General features: G+C 38.0%; 1 protein-coding gene across 1 annotated transcript in view; it reads right to left on the reverse strand.

Moving 5' to 3' along the window:
- Nucleotides 1-1513: 1513 nt before the first annotated feature.
- LOC146477357 (uncharacterized) overlaps nucleotides 1514-19102 on the reverse strand; it is an 18504-nt gene continuing 915 nt past the window's right edge. The window contains exons 3-6 of the mRNA XM_085113817.1: nucleotides 6096-6228; nucleotides 2437-2553; nucleotides 1861-2022; nucleotides 1514-1752 (exon numbers count right to left, since the gene is read on the reverse strand). Of these exons, the coding sequence (XP_084969943.1) occupies nucleotides 1690-1752; nucleotides 1861-2022; nucleotides 2437-2553; nucleotides 6096-6228 (475 nt within the window). The 3' untranslated portion in view covers nucleotides 1514-1689. The remainder of the gene's footprint in view (nucleotides 1753-1860; nucleotides 2023-2436; nucleotides 2554-6095; nucleotides 6229-19102) is intronic.

The following is a 19102-nucleotide window of genomic DNA, read 5'->3' on the forward strand; positions in this document are numbered from 1 at the left end:
GCTTTCGAGAGCTATAGCTTGTTGCAGCTGCCTTTTAGCTCCCTGAGTTGCTTCTGACATGTACCTCCATTATTTTGTGGCTAAGCACGCCTGCACAGCAGATATTTAAAGCAAAGACAGTTGGTAACTATCTTGTGAGTCTCTACGATGCTACTGAAATTTCTTCTGGTGAGCGTCTAATGTTGTTTCTTATGCAAGACTGCAGTTTCGATTCTCTTGGAATCTCGTCTATTGCTGTGTATCTCGTCGACACGGACAACGCTCAAATGTTCTGTGTTTTAGCCGCATTTATATCGCTTAGCAGATCAAAAATGCGCCCCCGGCTGTTCTGCCATTGGTCCAGAGCTTCGAATTAATGAGGTTAGAGCGGGTTAGAGCACTGCGAAGGTCGATCCGTTGAGATCGGTTGTGTTTCTTTTGGAGGCTTTTTCGTCAGTACAAGGAGCATAAAGCAGTTTATCCCCTCCAAAAAGTGTATCGACTTGAGGAGTATGAAGGTCTTTTCCTCGTATCTAAAAACATTTAGAGACTCGAGAGGTGTGAACACTTAATATATTCTCCTTTGCTATGTATTCTAAATGCACTGTGCACCTTTCAAAACGAGTAAGGGTTGTCCAATACTCACCACTTGCACCGGTCGTTCGACTCGTACGACTCGAATCCTCGCTTTTACGATTCGATTTACCCCTTTTCCACTTTCAAAACTCCTCCTGTATGTATGTAGCGTTAGTGGCAAGGACAACACCAGATTCACGACTCGAACAAGAGGTGAGTATTGGACAACCCTCACTGGAAAGCATTGCATAACTAGTATAATTTTTTGTTCACGTTCATAACGTGCATTTTCATGAGTGGTATACAGTAACGCTGTATTTATGTTATGGTCCATAATGAATTTACCGTAACCCAATGACCAACTGTTTCACAAAGCCGCATACGGGTGGATTAATTTTCAATAGCCTGCATTTGGAGCACGTGCATGGAAATTAACTGCTGGACTCGCAAACAAGCGTAGACGGTTTGCTCTCAGCCAATTTCGTGGTAGAAATCGACTGAGACTTTACAAACCTCAAGATTAACCGACTAATCGTGAAATCAAATAGCCTGTGAACAGGTTTCCAAGTAGGGTACAGGGCGAAAATCAGCAAAAAATCAGCGAGCCGCCGAGCGGAGCGCAGTATACCCATACCCCACTTGGGAGCCTGTTCACAGGCTATAAAATTGTGCTTCGATATCTGATCCGTTAGTTTGCTAGTTTCCGTTGGAAATTTGGTGCAAGAACAGCAAGTTTTATTCGATAGTCCCTCGAAAGAAACACTCTACTCAAAACTTAGCCGATTACGAGCTCAAGATTTCTAACCAAGCTTTTTTTGACGGCAAAGCGTGTGATAGTTGATCATAGAAGCGCATCGTAGGGAATCAGATGACATCATCTGACTTGAGGGATTATTATGAAATTCGGTTAGAAACCTCGAGCTCGTTCCTAATCGTTAATTAAATATAATAGGAACACTTCTAAAAGAAACTGTCACAGGTTATGGTTTAATATTTGATCAGTCAGTTTGACTCAAAAACAAACTAAGTAATACAAAAGTGTGCCTGTTCGGAGAAACTAATCTCTCTAGTCTTTACAGAGTCATACAAACAGAGCTTCTAACAAAAAAAGAGTGCGTGTTCACAAAATGTCATTCAGTTTCTAACTGGTTCCACTTGCTCCTCCATGTGCTCAGTGGCCGGTCTGCTTTCATCTGGCTGATGATTAAAACAATCAAATTGGGATATATTAAGAACTATCTTAAGTGCCCCTTACAAGTTAATTGAAAGTCGTGTATTTACATTTCAAAGCAATGGAAATCTCACCCATTCCTTTAAACTGATATTAAGCACTTCATGGAGAAGAAGCTTGTTTTCTTCTGTATCGCGTATCTGCAGTATTACTGTCGTCTCTGTAGCATTATCATAGGGCAGGCGAAGAGGCATATTATCTTTGAAGTTCATCTGTTTCAATTTCTCAATATTAATCTAAAAGTTAAGAAAACGGGAAGTTCTTTAAGTCCCTGTTTCATTGTGATAGGAATCTGCCGGCTGCCTGCCGGTCATTTCAAGGAAACCACTTGTTAACGCGACAAGAAGTGCCTATTTCATGGTTCCCACATGGACGTAGGGGTTAGCCAGCCATTTAGCTACATGTACATGGTCTCAGGTAGCTTTTCACTTATTTCCACAAAAAGTTCTACCAACCTTACACCTTAGTTAACCGAGGAGAACTGACCAATTTTGATATAGAAAAGTTCTTGCTTGGTTACGAGGCGAAGGGCAATAAAACAACAGAAATTACATTGAGGTTCAGAGATGAATAATTAACTTTTTTTATGTATCTCCCGTAGCCTTGTTGCCAAGCTAGCTTTTGTCTTGTCAGACACAATTATCATTCACCTGCTTTTTGCTGCTAAAGTCCCCTGATGACACACCCATTTCCAGATTTCCACTGTCTTTCCACGAGAATATCTTAGACAAAACTGGTTCGCCAAGGCCCAATTTGTCTGTCTCTCTCTAAGAAAAAAAAAAGATGTCCTCGATCACTTTTTATAAAAGCTCCCAAAGTAACAACCGTCGGTAAGTGGTCTGATTTAGCAAAACTTTGGCTATAGCTATTTTCACATCGCAGTTTTTTTTTTGTTTTGTTTTGTTTTGTTTTTGTTTTTTTTTTTGTTTTTTTGTTTTTTTTTTTGGGGGGGGGGGTTCTTTTGTTTTCTTTTTAACATTATTTGGAATTCAAACAATTACTACCTCATATCATGAAGAATGCCTTGTAGACTTGCATATCAATACCTAATTTATCCACATGTAAGACATATATTTCCATATTTAGAATAAAACGAAAATCAGACAAGTAGAAAGTGATTATGATGCATTTAATGATATGCAACAGACCCGTGTGTAAGTTATACAAATGCATGAGTAAAGTATTCATTAAATTTTGACATACAAAACAGGAGATGATTTGACAAGCCCAAGTTAATGCTTTCTCTGATCGATTCGGTAAGTATATACATGATAGGGGCTACGACCGGACTGCAGCCATTACTTGATTTGGAATTGCAATTTTACTGCAATACGTCCTTCACTTTTACCATGCTCATAAGGCTTAGTCTAAAGTAACTTGAAAAGTTGAGTGTCTGCTCATTGCATACAGTTGGTTTCTGATGCATCTGTCCATTTCTTCACTCTCTAGAAATCTTAACAAAGCCTAGAATTAATAGGCCGTTGCCAAAGCCGTTTGACGTGCCAGTATGTGTTTGTAGTCAGATTGATCTATCCGTGCATTATCACATGGCCTTGTTGACAACGAAAATTAGCCCCTTCCGTTTAAAGCTTATTAATTGTCAGGGAAGTCCATTAATTTTCAACACTGCAGTACCTTTACTAAGTTGAGCCTTGGTGGTGTCACCGATGGTCCATCTGAGGTGCATTGCTCAGGTAGTGCTATGATTTTGATCCTTACTGACTGTATCTAATCAAATACATGTACTTAGATAATAGAAGGTGTCAATGGGGTTCCTGTGACAATAGCGTTTAAAGACGTCTTCTTGCTAACGGAAGCTTATAAAGTATAATAAATATCGAAGAAAGTTGGGGTTCCTTTTTAGCTTATTTGAAACGTAGAAAGAAACGGGAGAATGATTCCTAAACTTAACTAAGAATCATCATATTTTGAATACAGAAATCTGAAATTTAATTTTCTTTGACCTATTTCTAACGTGACTTACCGAGTGAAATGTGCTGAGCCTGCACTCTATCTGTGGTTTTAATTTTTAGTTCCAGCCGCCACAAAATGGCTTCTATTAGAGATATTTTTGCTTTCAATCGTGAATTACTCGTGAGGTACGGCAGCCAGCCAAGCCGGTTTCGGCTCTGATTCTTTTTTTGTTTTTTGCCTGCCTTTTGTGCAGGGCCACCTTAGATCTGGGTAAGATTTGGATGCACGCTTTGCACTGCCTCATTGGCCATTGTTTTGCATAGAGAAGCGACACATTTTGTGGGGTTCTTTTCAAGCTAGCGTTTTGTTGTTTTAAGTGAGTTTTTGCCCTTTTTCACGTACATAATGGTGGCATGAACTTTGTCCTCATGTATTGAACTTGAAAGAAGAAGCGAATTAGAAATTCAAGCGAAAGACACTGCAGCTTTCACTGCGTACTATAACTTCTTCGCTGAAGTGTATATGCGTTATTGACCAAGTGTGAGGTCAAGATAGCTTGATTTTGGCTAAGTTTTTTTTTACGTTCTTTCTCATAGCCCTCGCTTGCAGTTCGGGCTAAAATGAGCCTCAGTCGGGCCAAAAGCATATTTACGCCCGCGAACATCAACTCTATTGTTGGGCATGGGCATGCTTTAGTCTTGACCTGTCTATTAGCCGTTAGGGTCTTCTACCCTTAAGCATTTTCCGGTTTTATTCTGTTACCCGACAGGTAAAGGCGGACAGTATACTTGTTTTGACTTTTAGAATAAGGCGCAGATAAATTAAAAAGTTCCAACTTGGCATAAGTCGAGATATCTTTAAAATACTCCGACAGATTTTTCTGTTAAACTACAAGCGGTTAGAGTAAGAATTCATTTCGATATTCACGCAAGTTTAAGGCTCAAGAACCGAAACCGGTGTTAAATAAGAAGGCTGAATCTTGGTCAAGTTTCAATCATTTTTCGATTTCTCCGAACAAGAGTTTTATTTGCTATGTCCCGGTCTATTCCACTGCTATTCACGCGCTGTGAATATTTATGATTACATGAAGTCGTGCAAAAGTAAAGTTTACATAAATAAATGCTCCTGCTTCTCAAGTCTACCATCTCTCGATTTATGCAAAGTAGGAACTTTTTCATTTATCTGCATTTTATTTTCACTGTTTTTAAAACATAAATATCTTAAAATCGGAGACACCCATGAAGCTCAATATGCATTTAGAATGTTTTGCCATGAGGAGAGACCCTTTAACAGAAAAGACAAAGTGCCAAGTTTTATTTTGCCAGAAAATCAGATATTGATGAAAAAATGCGGGAATAAACAAAGGCACCCGATAAAAATTGATTCATTATTTACTTAAAAGTGCTCTTACGGATTTTTTTTTTAATTTCGCCTACAAGTTCTCTAAATTGAGTAGTTTAAATCCCTAAAGTTTCGTCATAAAGTGTCTGACTAGATTTCGAGAGAATCGACAATGTTTAAAATAAGAGGCTTCAGTTGCGCTACCGTTGCTATTGCAACAGTTGTTCCTTGAAAACAGATGAGAAAATTAACTTTGATCATATGTTGAAATGATTATATGGTATGAAGGAGATCGAGGTTTATCTTGTATGCGAGTTGTAATTTCAAAACTTCCACCCTTAGTTTAGAAAAACTGCTGCGAACCTCCTTAACGATGAGATGAATACTTCGGTTAGCTTTTAATTGGGGATTAGTGTCAATCGGCTTTCGAACTAGGACGTGTACGTTTGCAGCGCGTAAGCATGATTGTAACTGGAACAACTTGATCCCAAAAGTCCATGGACTGCACATCAGCGAAATGAATCGCTCCCGCACAAATTCACGTAATTATCGTCAGTAATATCCAAAAGAATAAACATGATTATTATTTTTTTTCTTTTATTTGACTTATCTCTTGCTTAACTGATTACTGTCTAAATTGATTTTTAAATGTTTACTGAATAAACGACGCTTTTTAAACTGTTTACAGACTAGAGCTATACCCCATTGACACCTACTGATAGCGGGAAATCAAGGCTAAGTTTGTATCACTCCAAAAGGGTAGATTAATTTGGCTGGATTGTCAAGAACACAATTTTTTGAGAGAAAAGCTTTCTGTTCTCCAGTTTTGGTTGCTTCAAGTTTCTGGGTGATTATGACAAAGATCCATCCATCCATCCATCTATCCGTCCGTCCGTCCGTCCGTCCGTCCGTCCGTCCGTCCGTTCATCCATCCATCCATCCATCCACTTATCTATTAACTCATACATTCTCTTGTTCATTGATTTTTGCAATGATTCGGCCGGTCATTAATTAACCAGTTAACCAGTTAACCGTAGTAAAGGTAATTGTTTACCTTGAGGAATTTTGGTCTATCATCATCAACATTCATCAGCATGTGAATGTACGGATATAGGCATCGCTTGCGTCTATTAACGTAGGTGTCCACTGCATATTTACATTCACAGCTTCTATTTTCCTTTGACATTCTAAGTGAAAAAAAGTAGGCAAATTAGCTTAGTGAGTACTTTAAATAGTATAAGTATAAAATAATGAAGTGCTCCGGTTTTATGAAAAGGTCATGAATTATTTTTGAAAACTTCATGGAAAATTATTTTCAGGTCCACCCATGAATCCAGCAAAATTAAAATTTATGGCCTTATTTCAGGCAATTAATTTTCTGTGAAAAATGTAGCATCAGCCTTTGAATTTCCAGTTGTCAAGAGACTTTCGTGGGCCGTGAAAACGGTTTTCTTACATGTAGCAGGTCTACTCCTGAACGGGCCCGCAAATGATCCCCGGACGGGAAATGATCCCCAAATTGGACCGCAAGCGACCCTCGGACGAGTAATGATCCCCAAATTGGACCGCAAATGATCCCCGATCGCATCACCATAAGTATAGAACCGAATGGACTCAAATTTGGACAGCAGATTTAAACTTTATACACTTAATTTATTTTAATAACACCAGTTGTTATATTTAAACTGATCTGCATGCAAATTTTTCAACTTTAAAAATTATAATGTAGCAGCTTCGAGTGCAACAGAACAATTTACCTATAAACTGGAACATGCATGTTTTTAGACCATTAAAACACCTGAAATGTGCACGAATTGTACGAAGCTCCCTATTTTTCAAACAGGGCTAACAGTACAACTCAAAAATAGTTAACTAGAAAAGATCTTTAACTAACAAGTTCGCTACGATATTAAACGCGAGTCCATTGAAACTGCTTTTTTTTTCGAAACATCTTTGAAACCCAAGATCAAAGAAAAGCATGAGGAGACGAGTCAGAATTTTAATACTTAATGCAAGCGCAAGAAAATTAAAGAGCGGGTCAGTTAAGACTTTCGTATTTTATTTTTTTTTTTTTTTTTTAGAAAATGGAAAGAGAATCGGTCAAAGCGCTTGAGATGGTGGTCAAATCTCGTCCATTATCGCGCGTCGCCTTTGTTCTTAATCGGATCTTAGTCTTAAGTATAACTTTTTAAGTCTTGGTCGTCCAATACGTTATCGTATAATCTGTTGATTTTGTCTTTCATTTTTATTTTGCCTCTGATATAAAACAATATTCACAAAAACACACGGTCGTCGGTTTAGACCTGCCGAAGACCATTGTCTCCCTCATAGGCGCCTTGGGAATAGCTGTCAATTTTTCCGCATTTTAAGAAAATTTGATCTTCACTAATTTGCCCGTCTCCATACTTTAATTTTAATTCTTCAAGTACATCTGTTGTTTTTGCAACCATTTGCTGAAGGCTATGGAATTCTCTTTCCGCTTCATGGCCCACTATAGCAATGCTGTCGAAATAAGTTTCTTCTTGATTGCGGTTACTTGGGTAGATTATACGTAAGCCTTCTCCTAAGCTAGGCACCAAAGCAACCGAATATCGAGAATGTTCACCAGACCTAGTAAGGCAACATAATCAACTACCTCGCCGTCCATTGACATCCGTCGAAGGTACGTCTCCCACACACCATGATTCACGAATTACCTAAAGTAAATGCGTTCGGGATGGGAGTCGGGCTGGGTTAGTTCGGAGAAAGCTTACTGCATCAGTGTAAAATTGTGATGCTTTCTGAGGGGGCTTTTCCATTCGAGTAAGTTGGTCTGTCCCAGTTAACCTCTTTTTAGTTGCACTGTTAAAATTTATTTTGTATTGTTAGTCCTATTTGAAAAATAAGGAGTTTTGCACAATTCGTGCACATTTTAGGCGTTGTTATGGTCCCGGGTATGGTATAAATAAATTATATACTGTAGATGTATGTTCCAGTTAAAGATAAAGATAAAGATTTTATTGAAAACAATACATGGCAGCCAAGGGCTGAATTGCGTACCGTTAAAATGTAAGTAAAAAAAAAATTACCCAAATATATAATAATGCCACATAATAAAGTGCTATTAAGTTCGATTTAGTTCGAAGAGGTATTTACAAGATCTAAAATTTATATAGGTAATTTGTTCCGTCGCACTGAGCTGCTACATTATAATTTTTAAGGTTGTGAAATTTGCTTGCAGATAATATAACGACTGGTGTTAATAAGAAAAAAAAAATGAAGTGTATAAAGATTAAATCCACTGTCCAAATTTGAGTCCATTCCATTCTATATTTATGGTGAGGCGATCGGGGATCATTTGCCGTCCAATCGGGGGATCATTTCCCGTCCAATTTGGGGATCATTTCCGGTCCGGGAATCATTTGCGGGTCTGTAGGTCACTGATTTCGTGCCTCATGAATTTTCCATGAAAGTCACCGTCCATGAAATCCCTAACCAGAGAGTTCCATGGGCTATGAGAATGATTGTTCTTCTGGCCGCAGATTTCATGAAACTCATTAAGGTGTATTTAATGGCCTATCAATTACATGAAAACAGAAGTTTTTTGGGTCATGGAAAACATTGCTTTTGAAGTCCCTTGTTTCATGAGTCGTCAATTTAATACATGAAATTGTTGTCCAAAAGATACATTAACCATGACAATTCACCACACATCCCGGCCTTAACTGAGGCATGCATAACTGATTAGACAATGTACCCTACGTTTTGATGGTTGAACATGAGCACATGATAAAGTTTTGTACAATATCAGGTCAACGCCATGAAAGTTGTTAGTTATCGTGGTTTAATTGGAACAATAGATCAAGAATAAATCGCTTGCCTTACAATTGGGCAGCAAAGGTATGATCGCAACGTTTCGATCTAGCAATATGTGGTAAGTTTGTGAACGTTTAGGCCAAAGAGTTAATGTGCACATTTAATTTCTAAACTGGTTGATTTTTTCCAGTATTTTAAATCAACCGTCCGAAAAGGGATGGTACTTTGAGGTTGTAGTGGAGAAAGCGGGTTATGGCTTTTGGGGCAGTTATGGAAAGAATCTAAAAATTAAATTGCTTAACATTCCTTCATCACCCGCTCATTTCCTGCACACCCCTCATACACCCCCATTTTTATTCCTGGTTCAGCCCCGTTTCATCATTTATATGTTTGCACTGGTTTTGGATGGACCCGAGGTTGCTTTCCAAGTCACGGGAATTTAATCCAATCTGTGTAGTACAAATTTGATATATTTTTGCTGGGAGAACTCCAACAGAGGTACACACAACGAATGAAGCATTTCGTTTGTTAAAGCCCGGGAAAGTCAAAAACCTTTGAGAAGTGTATAAGTCCTATAGTAACTAGCTGCTTAAAATGACCCCAAACGATTACTGTTGATGAACTTTAAGAGGAGGGGCCGGAGACTGTAACATTGAAGTCAGTTTGCTTTATGAAGTCATGGTCGAGTGTTCTAGATGGGCATAAAAAATGGCCCATTCCTAGCTTTTTCGCAAATTCGAAAACTGATGACGGCTGTACACAAACCTGTGGCTGTTTCACGCAATTGAGAATCGAACTTAAACAAGTACTTCAAGGTATGTTTGCACAAGTTTTCTGCAGCAGGCTTTTGAATTTTTACAGGTTTAGGAGGTCATAAAAAGTGGCAGTGATGTCTGTAACTCGAATTCCATAACATTTAAAGGTGCTAATTCTAATATGTTAATCCATTTAGAAACACAATGTCGTAGATAAAGGTAATCGCTCCTAACTGGCTATACTGCAGAATACCCGACCCACTTCAAATTCAAATTAAAACACTGCTCCTCCAGTCCTTGCTGGAGGACTGCTGTACTAACTTACACATGTAATGTAACTCGTTCTTAAGGCCATCAGCCTGTGACTGTGTGAGTGCAAGACTGAAGGACTGCCAGTTATACTAAATCAGACTCAATTATTCATCGACTACCGGACTGTGCGACCGAAGGACCGCTAGTTGTACAAGGTAGGAGGGCTTAAGTGCAATCTCTTTTGGGGCAGACGAATACAAGTTTTTTTTAACTTTTTCGTTTTCTTTTCCGCCTTTGAAAGCCAATAGCTAATACAATCAATTTCCAAAATATAAAATAACTTTTAAATACAAAACTTACCAACTGTCTCAAACGCTTTGAAACCATGGCCCCAAACTATTTAAGGAGCTCAATCTGGTTGACGGAAACGGCTCAAAAATGTTAGCGGGGTAGAATGTTGGCGGAATAAATGACCACGCTTACTAAGCCTTTATGACTTTCTTATTAAATAAGATTTATATTTCAATTCCAAACACAATACGACCAATGCTTTGTACTTTTCAGGTCACACGTAATTCCAGCATGACGAACGGTGCCAGTGATGCGTTACGGTTTACTATTCAATTCACGAGTTGGCTCACAGGAGCCTTTGATCAGTCATACCTGGCGTTCACTATCCGTGCCAAGTTTGAATGGGATCACTCCAACATTTCCAGAGATATTAAGTTGTCTTCTGATTTATCTTTATTGTGAAACGATTTTTATCGTCATCAATTTTTGAAGCAAAACTTGAATATCTCTTCCGGAAGATATTTAAAGAAAAAAAAAAAAACGCAAATCTTATTCTCTATGAAAGGCCTTTCAAATAGGCAAAGTTTGTTTTTCACTTCATATTCACTTTAATTATTGGGAATTTCAAGGTATAAGAAAATAATTTTCCTTACATCCATTTCTACCGGACACGTCTGGGACGATGTTTATTGGGTGTTTTGAATTTCGATCGATGATTGCTCAAGAAGAAACGGTCTCTTCTCCCCCGAACCTTTCACTTGAGGAAGTGTATATTTTGAACCAGAGCAGATTGCTTGAGGACCCCAAAAACGGCTGCATAGGGAAAACGCTGGGCCGAAAAATAGTACAGAAGATAGGTAGGTAGGTGGGTAGGTAGGTATGTAGATAGGTAGGTTAGTAGGTAGGTAGGTAGGAAGGTAGGATGATAGGTATAGGTAGGTAGATAGGTAGAAGATAGGTAGGTAGATAGATAGGTAGGAAGGTAGGTAGGTAGGTAGGTAGGTAGGTAGGTAGGTAGGTAGAAAGGTAGGATGATAGGTAGGTAGGTAGGTAGATAGATAGGTAGGTAGGTAGATAGGTAGGAAGGTAGGATGATAGGTAGGTAGATAGATAGGTAGGACGATAGGTAGGTAGGTAGATAGATATGTAGGTAGATTGAAAGGTAGGATGATAGGTTGGTAGGTAGGTAGACCGGTAGGTAGATAGGTAGGATGATAGGTAGGTAGGTAGGTAGGTAGGTAGGTTAAGGTAGGTTGGAAGGTAGGTTGGAAGGTAGGATGATAGCTACAGGTAGGTAGGTAGGTAGGTAGGTAGGTAGGTAGGTAGAATGATAGGTAGGTAGGTAGGTAGGTAGGTAGGTAGAAAGGTAGGATGATAGGTTGGTAGGTAGGCTGGTAGGTAAATAGGTAGGATGATAGGTAGGTAGATATGTAGATAGGTAGGTAAGTAGGTAGGTAGGAAGGTAGGTAGGTAGGTAGGTAGATAGGTAGAATGATAGGTAGGTAGGTAGATAGGTAGGTAGGTAGGTAGGTAGGTAGGTAGGTAGGATGATAGGTAGGTAGGTAGGTAGGTCGGTAGGTAGGTAGGTAGGCAGGCAGGCAGGCAGGTAGGTAGGTAGGTAGGTAGGTAGGTAGGTAGGTAGGTAGGTAGGTAGGTAGGTAGGTACATTTAGGTAAGTAGGTAGGTAGGTAGGTAGGTAGGTAGGTAGGTAGGTAGGTAGGTAGGTAGGTAGGTAGGTAGGCAGGCAGGCAGGCAGGCAGTTATTTCAATAAGAATTATTTAGTAGGAAGATGATGCTAGTATCTCCGAAAACAAAGAGCAAGGGTAAAATAAAATAATGAAATAAAAAATGTATATCTATACAAAACTTATATCTAATAAAAATAATTACATTCACGAACTAAACGTAACGACTAAAAATATTTACAGTTGCAGCAGTTAACGATAGTGCAATCCCTTTTTCCGGAACGGCCTCCACTGAAAGGAAACGAAAAAATAAATCGAGAGTCGAATTCAGTAAATCTAAGGGAAACGGCTTCTGGTTGGAGTTATAGGGAATTTCGAAGAATCCTTTGATCGAGAAATATGTATTTCAGGATCTCGACTTGCTTGAGCGCCTTTTCCGACCCTTCACGCCTCTCATGCGTGAAGTTGAAACGGTTGATTGGAGTTACATTGTCTTGATTGAACACCCTTCTAAACTCAAGTTCAAGCTGGTGAACCAGTTTTTAAAAAGACAAATTATTTCAGATTGATGGCTTTTATCAGTACGTGATTTAATCCTTGACTACGGCTGCTATGCCGCCACATTGGTGTACTAAAATATTACAGCGGTTATCTTCATCCTCTCTTGTGGTTACCAATGGCACGCGACCTAACGCCTTCAAAGGAGTCAGATAAAGTTGCGTTTTGGTGAATGTCAATCATAGAAAAGCCGTTTAAATCATTTTCAATTCTAATCAATCAATCAATCAATCAATCAATCAATCAATCAATCAATCATTTTATTTACCCATTCCAAAGTAATTCCATGAAGATAGATTATTTTATACTTGGGCAGGAGCTATCACCAAACCCTTTGAGGCTTTACGAGGAAAGCCCCTGATCAAGCTTACAGTAAATCATTTTCCAGTTATACATGACTGCGATATTCAAGACCATATTATTAATTATTATTTCTATGATAAATAAATCTACGTAATATATGTATATGTGTTTATTATTATTATTATTATTATTATTATTATTATTATTATTATTATTATTATTATTATTCAAGGTAATGACTGATGTTTCCCCCTTTCTGTTAAAGAAGAAAATATTTTATTTTTATTGTTTTTTTAAATAAAGGTCTTAGGTTCGACTCCTGATAGGAGCACTCGGATTTCTTTCCGAGTGCAGTAAAAACCCGCATGTAAGAACCTAAATATTTTGAGGTCTGGCAAAATAGGTTCTTGTATTTTGGGGTAGTTATATATTGGAAATTTAGAGTAAGTAGGTTCTTAATTAGGTTCTTAATTTCTATGAAGGAGATATTGTTGATTACCAGAAAAATAAATAATGTTGGGTAAACTTTGTAATTACAGTTTGGTGTTTTGTTTTCTTTGAAGGATTTTGGTAAATTGTTGCAGTAGCGTTTAAGCATCAATTCGACAAAGTGCCAGGATGTGATGTACGTTTTAGCTTATCAATGACCTTCCCTCCTCGAATTGCAGTTCTACAACTGTCAAACAACGCATAATTTCTACGCCAGGAACTCTCCAATTTCCCCCAATTGTACTGTCGAGTGATTCTTAGAAGTTATTTTGTCGATTTACCGCTTCAAAAGCGTTAATTTTCTTTTTGAAAATTGCATAGTTGAGTCTCAAACATGTAAACATTATGGCCGCCACAATAGCGGACAAAAACATCCCTTCTAGGAGAGAGAGCAGAATTTAATCCAGGTTTAATGAATAAATCAAATGATGATTTGACGTCACACTTGTAGGGATGAGGGGGTCCCCTCCCTCGAGATATACGCCCCGATAACAGATTTTGATTGGGCCGTTTTTATTGAAGACAATCAGAACAATAGATCCCTTCTAGGAGAGTGGGCAGAGTTTAATGAATAAATTAATATGCAGATTTGTTGCTAGGATGAAGAAAAACAAGATACCAAGCCGAATTTTTGACACGGTCTGCTCTCAGGGTATATTAGGCGTAATTTACGCGCTGTTTTGGAAAATGAGGAAATGTGTCTTGAATACTTAAGTTACCAATCCTGGAAGTGTGGAAATGTGGAAATTTAGATATGTGTGCTGAATACTTAAGTTACCAACCCTGGAAGTGTAGAAATGTGTCCTGACTACTTAAGTTACCAATCCTGGAAGTGTAGAAATATGTCCTGACTACTTAAGTTACCAACCCTGGAAGTGTAGAAATATGTCCTGACTACTTAAGTTACCAACCCTGGAAGTGTAGAAATATGTCCTGACTACTTAAGTTACCAACCCTGGAAGTGTAGAAATATGTCCTGACTACTTAAGTTACCAATCCTGGAAGTGTAGAAATATGTCCTGACTACTTAAGTTACCAATCCTGGAAGTGTAGAAATATGTCCTGACTACTTAAGTTACCAACCCTGGAAGTGTAGAAATATGTCCTGACTACTTAAGTTACCAATCCTGGAAGTGTAGAAATATGTCCTGACTACTTAAGTTACCAACCCTGGAAGTGTAGAAATATGTCCTGACTACTTAAGTTACCAATCCTGGAAGTGTAGAAATATGTCCTGACTACTTAAGTTACCAACCCTGGAAGTGTAGAAATATGTCCTGACTACTTAAGTTACCAATCCTGGAAGTGTAGAAATATGTCCTGACTACTTAAGTTACCAATCCTGGAAGTGTAGAAATATGTCCTGACTACTTAAGTTACCAACCCTGGAAGTGTAGAAATATGTCCTGACTACTTAAGTTACCAACCCTGGAAGTGTAGAAATGTGTCCTGACTACTTAAGTTACCAACCCTGGAAGTGTAGAAATATGTCCTGACTACTTAAGTTACCAATCCTGGAAGTGTAGAAATATGTCCTGACTACTTAAGTTACCAATCCTGGAAGTGTAGAAATATGTCCTGACTACTTAAGTTACCAACCCTGGAAGTGTAGAAATATGTCCTGACTACTTAAGTTACCAACCCTGGAAGTGTAGAAATATGTCCTGACTACTTAAGTTACCAACCCTGGAAGTGTAGAAATATGTCCTGACTACTTAAGTTACCAATCCTGGAAGTGTAGAAATATGTCCTGACTACTTAAGTTACCAATCCTGGAAGTGTAGAAATATGTCCTGACTACTTAAGTTACCAACCCTGGAAGTGTAGAAATATGTCCTGACTACTTAAGTTACCAATCCTGGAAGTGTAGAAATATGTCCTGACTACTTAAGTTACCAATCCTGGAAGTGTAGAAATATGTCCTGACTACTTAAGTTACCAACCCTGGAAGTGTAGAAATATGTCCTGACTACTTAAGTTACCAATCCTGGAAGTGTAGAAATATGTCCTGACTACTTAAGTTACCAACCCTGGAAGTGTAGAAATATGTCCTGACTACTTAAGTTACCAATCCTGGAAGTGTAGAAATATGTCCTGACTACTTAAGTTACCAACCCTGGAAGTGTAGAAATATGTCCTGACTACTTAAGTTACCAACCCTGGAAGTGTAGAAATATGTCCTGACTACTTAAGTTACCAATCCTGGAAGTGTAGAAATATGTCCTGACTACTTAAGTTACCAATCTCGGAAGTGTGGAAATGTGGAAAATTGGAAATGTGTGCTGAATAATTAAGTTATCAACTCTGAAAGTGTGGAAATGTGTCCTGAATACTTAAGTTACCAATCCTGAAAGTGTGGAAATGTGTCCTGAATACTTAAGTTACCAACCCTGAAAGTGTGGAAATGTGGAAATTTGGAAATGCTTCCTGAATACTTAAGTTACCAACCCACCCTGGAGGTATTTACGTTATTCCAAAATGGCTGACATTTTAATATTCTTTTGTTGGTATTCAAATTAGCCCTTCTTGCCTCGTTTTTAAGCTCAAAAATCAAAAGGATATTTTATCTTGAACGAGGCAAGAAGGGCTAATTTGAATGCAAACAAAAGAATATTAAAATGGTAGCCATTTTGGAATAAGGTTTATGGAAATGTGGAATTGTATCTTGAATACTTAAGTTACCAATCCTGGAAGTGTGGAAATGTGGAAATGTGTCTTGAATAGTTGAATACGAATACTAATACTTGAATACTAATAGATCATTTCTTACTGTAACATTCAATGAACACTTTGCTCTAACTTTCGTATTAAGCCATAGATTGTATATCTCTAAAAAATCATAATAACTTTATATTTCATATTGATTACAGCTGAAAATAAGTAACTGCTTTACAAAAAATGTTTCGGTTGAGAGTTTGAAAGTTAAAACCCAACAAAAAATATAGATTAATGTACATTTCATCATTTCAACTGTAACATCCACATTATCACTAAAATGCATGATCAAAATCAAACAAAGTTCAAGCTGGGACAAAACGTTTTCTCTGTGTTAATCACTTGATACCTTTCTTGATAATTAAGTGTCATTGTCTGAGAAAGTGTTCCGGAGGTTGGAAACGTGGTTCAACCGATTTCGATGAAACTTGCTACAGAAGTTGGCCTTCGTGGGATAGCAGAAGTGGTTTTGTTTTCTGCGTTTTAGTTCCAGGGTTTCCGGTGGGGGAAGGGGGGATGGTACCGCTTGGAGAACCATGCTCTCAAAGGGGTACGTTTTGCATTGCATAAAAATAAACAAAAAAAAAACCTGTTGACTTATTGATTGTATGGTGTATTTCTATAACAAATGGTCTTTTAAATCACTTATGCATATCTGGCAGAGAAGCTTTTGGCGGTGTGGGACCTGGAACGAGTTTTGGACAAATTTTGAAGAGGAAGCCATCATCCTCAATTGTCTAGTTCTAGAAGTTTATATTTCTTACTTCCCTAGAGAGCTCAGATTGATACTTATATCAGGCGATACTTCAAAAGATCAATGGAGAAAAAAATGGCTCATTTAACTTCTGGTTGCTTTCAAGACCAATTTTCAAGCACAACAACACAGAATTTGCATATCATAAAAAGCAGCAATTTCACATTCATTCTAGCTCTATTTCATTTTAAATGATTCACTTTGCTTTAGACGGTCTGAATATCTTCAAGGAACCTGTGACGTGCAATAATTGTGGCAGTTAAGTAGCACGGCATTAGCATATAATTTTGTATATGCATACCATACAACGACTACAGGCTATGAATCGAACATCAACGTGGATATTGCGCTACCCTTACACATGCTCTTCTTCTAAAAATAGGCATACCTACTTAAACATGCGTAATTGAAGCTCGAAAAGTTCAATTACTTGAAGGAAAAGTTCGCTAAGGCAATGTAAATCCAGATAAATTATTCCTGAAAGTCAGGGTAGTAAGTTCATCCTACTGTCAATCCATGCTTCCTGCTGATCATTCTCCCTGGGATTGTTCACGGATGAGTCCATAATATTTCATTGCAATTGCAAAAGGAATGCATGGCTTCTACATTCGCTGAGGTGTTTGTTGTTCCGGGAGTGCTAGTCGCTGGACGTAAGCATTTAAACTTAGTTGGAGTAAAAATCTTGTATGATCTCCATATTTTCGTTGTTGTTACAAAAAGCATCTTTTTGGGCATTTAATTACATAAAAGTCACTGTCCAGATTTTAAATCAGTTCGATAAATTGTATACTTGACTATATTGCTGTTAAAATGAATCATTTCCGATCCTTGCGGTCCAGTAGAATGGGCTCCGCAAGGACAGCTATATGCTCGTGGTTCAAGGCCCCTAATTTCTCAGTTCAGAATATTTAGTTCGTATTCAACCGATGACGTGACATGTTGCTATGACAATGACGGTTGTTTCGTCTCATTGGATTACTCATTGGTTGTTGGGCTAAAATCAATCTTGAACAATTAGCCAATCACATTTGATAATTGCGAAATACAGTCCTACTACTGGTTAATTGCTATTGCCTTTGTACATTCCCGTAACGAAATCATGACAAAATTTAAAATGGCGTTCTAAAGTGAATAGTGATATGAGTGGGCCTTGAACATATGTTAGTTTCGCGCATTGAATCTGGAACGGCGAACACATTCTGATTTTCCGTCGAAAATATTCAGAGTCTTTTCGGCTTTGCCACACGTAGTTTTGTCTCAAATCACCGATCGAAGTTAAAACACCAAATAGGCAAGTGACCGGTAGAAATGGCTGCAAGGTTAAGAATTTTCTTACAATTTAATCGCTTTGGATTGGACTGCGATGTATTTAAATGGAGGCAAAAGTTCTTGATTGTCGAAAGCATTCACTTTAAAAAAATCATTTCAAGTTGAGCCATATTCGATTGTTTGATCTTTGATTGGGATCAATAGTGATGTCGTTTAAGTCTTGCTGTTGGCTTGATTCAAACATTACATTTCATAAGTAATACTTATGATAAGAGAAAAACAACTGCCGTTGCTTAGGCAATAATTATAGTTGATATTTTTGCGTTTACCATGAAGAAATGTGGTGAAAAACAGTTTTCTGAATGCATGAGTAACACACGCACTCGTTTTTAAAACTAGTATTACTGAAAATCATTTGCATCATCATGTGCTTGTGATTTGCCTTGTTATGAATGTTTATGATTCCATGACAATGAATCTGGAAGGTTACACTAAAAGTTTTAATATTTTAATTTTTTTTTCTGAAGTCTGTTTGTCCCGTTTTCGTGGCCAAATGTCATGGTAAAAAAAACCACGAAGCTACACATTTGACAATAAAATTTGGTAATAATGCCTTGAAATTTGCACTGACATTTTCGTTTCCAAATATTATGGAAATGGAATGCATGATTTCTGAGGTTATGGATATCTGAATTTAACTTGACTTAAGCCAGCCTGATGCAGATCATGTCTGTCAAATGCTGTTTTTTCCCCACTTTGCCGAATCAAATTTAGCAGTACTTAAAGCTCATGAAATGGTAACCAATCGATTAATGTCAGGTGTTAGCTTCCCTGGGACAACTGGAAACTGTTATACTCGCCTGTAAAAGAAAATAGGTCATAGGCTAGTCCTCACCATGAGGTACTGAACAGGTTGGTTCAAGAGCTCGCACATCACTCAGGCATAATTAGGTGGCCAAAGCGAAGGACTATGACGCAACATCGTTTACTTTTCATGGGGTACCAAACACAATTAATGGGACTATGTTGTGCTGCAATGCGATATATATTAGTGTACTGTTATCTAGAAAATTTTATCAGCTCAGCTTTGTTTTGCACTCATCAAATAATTTAGCTTCTGCGGTACACTAAACCTCTGCAAAAACTAAACCACAGGCACATGATCTTAACTGGTTCTTAATGTTCTTTTTTTTC

Source organism: Pavona decussata, unplaced genomic scaffold (genome assembly GCF_977016875.1).
Source record: "Pavona decussata unplaced genomic scaffold, jaPavDecu1.1 SCAFFOLD_71, whole genome shotgun sequence".
Lineage (NCBI taxonomy): Eukaryota > Metazoa > Cnidaria > Anthozoa > Scleractinia > Agariciidae > Pavona > Pavona decussata.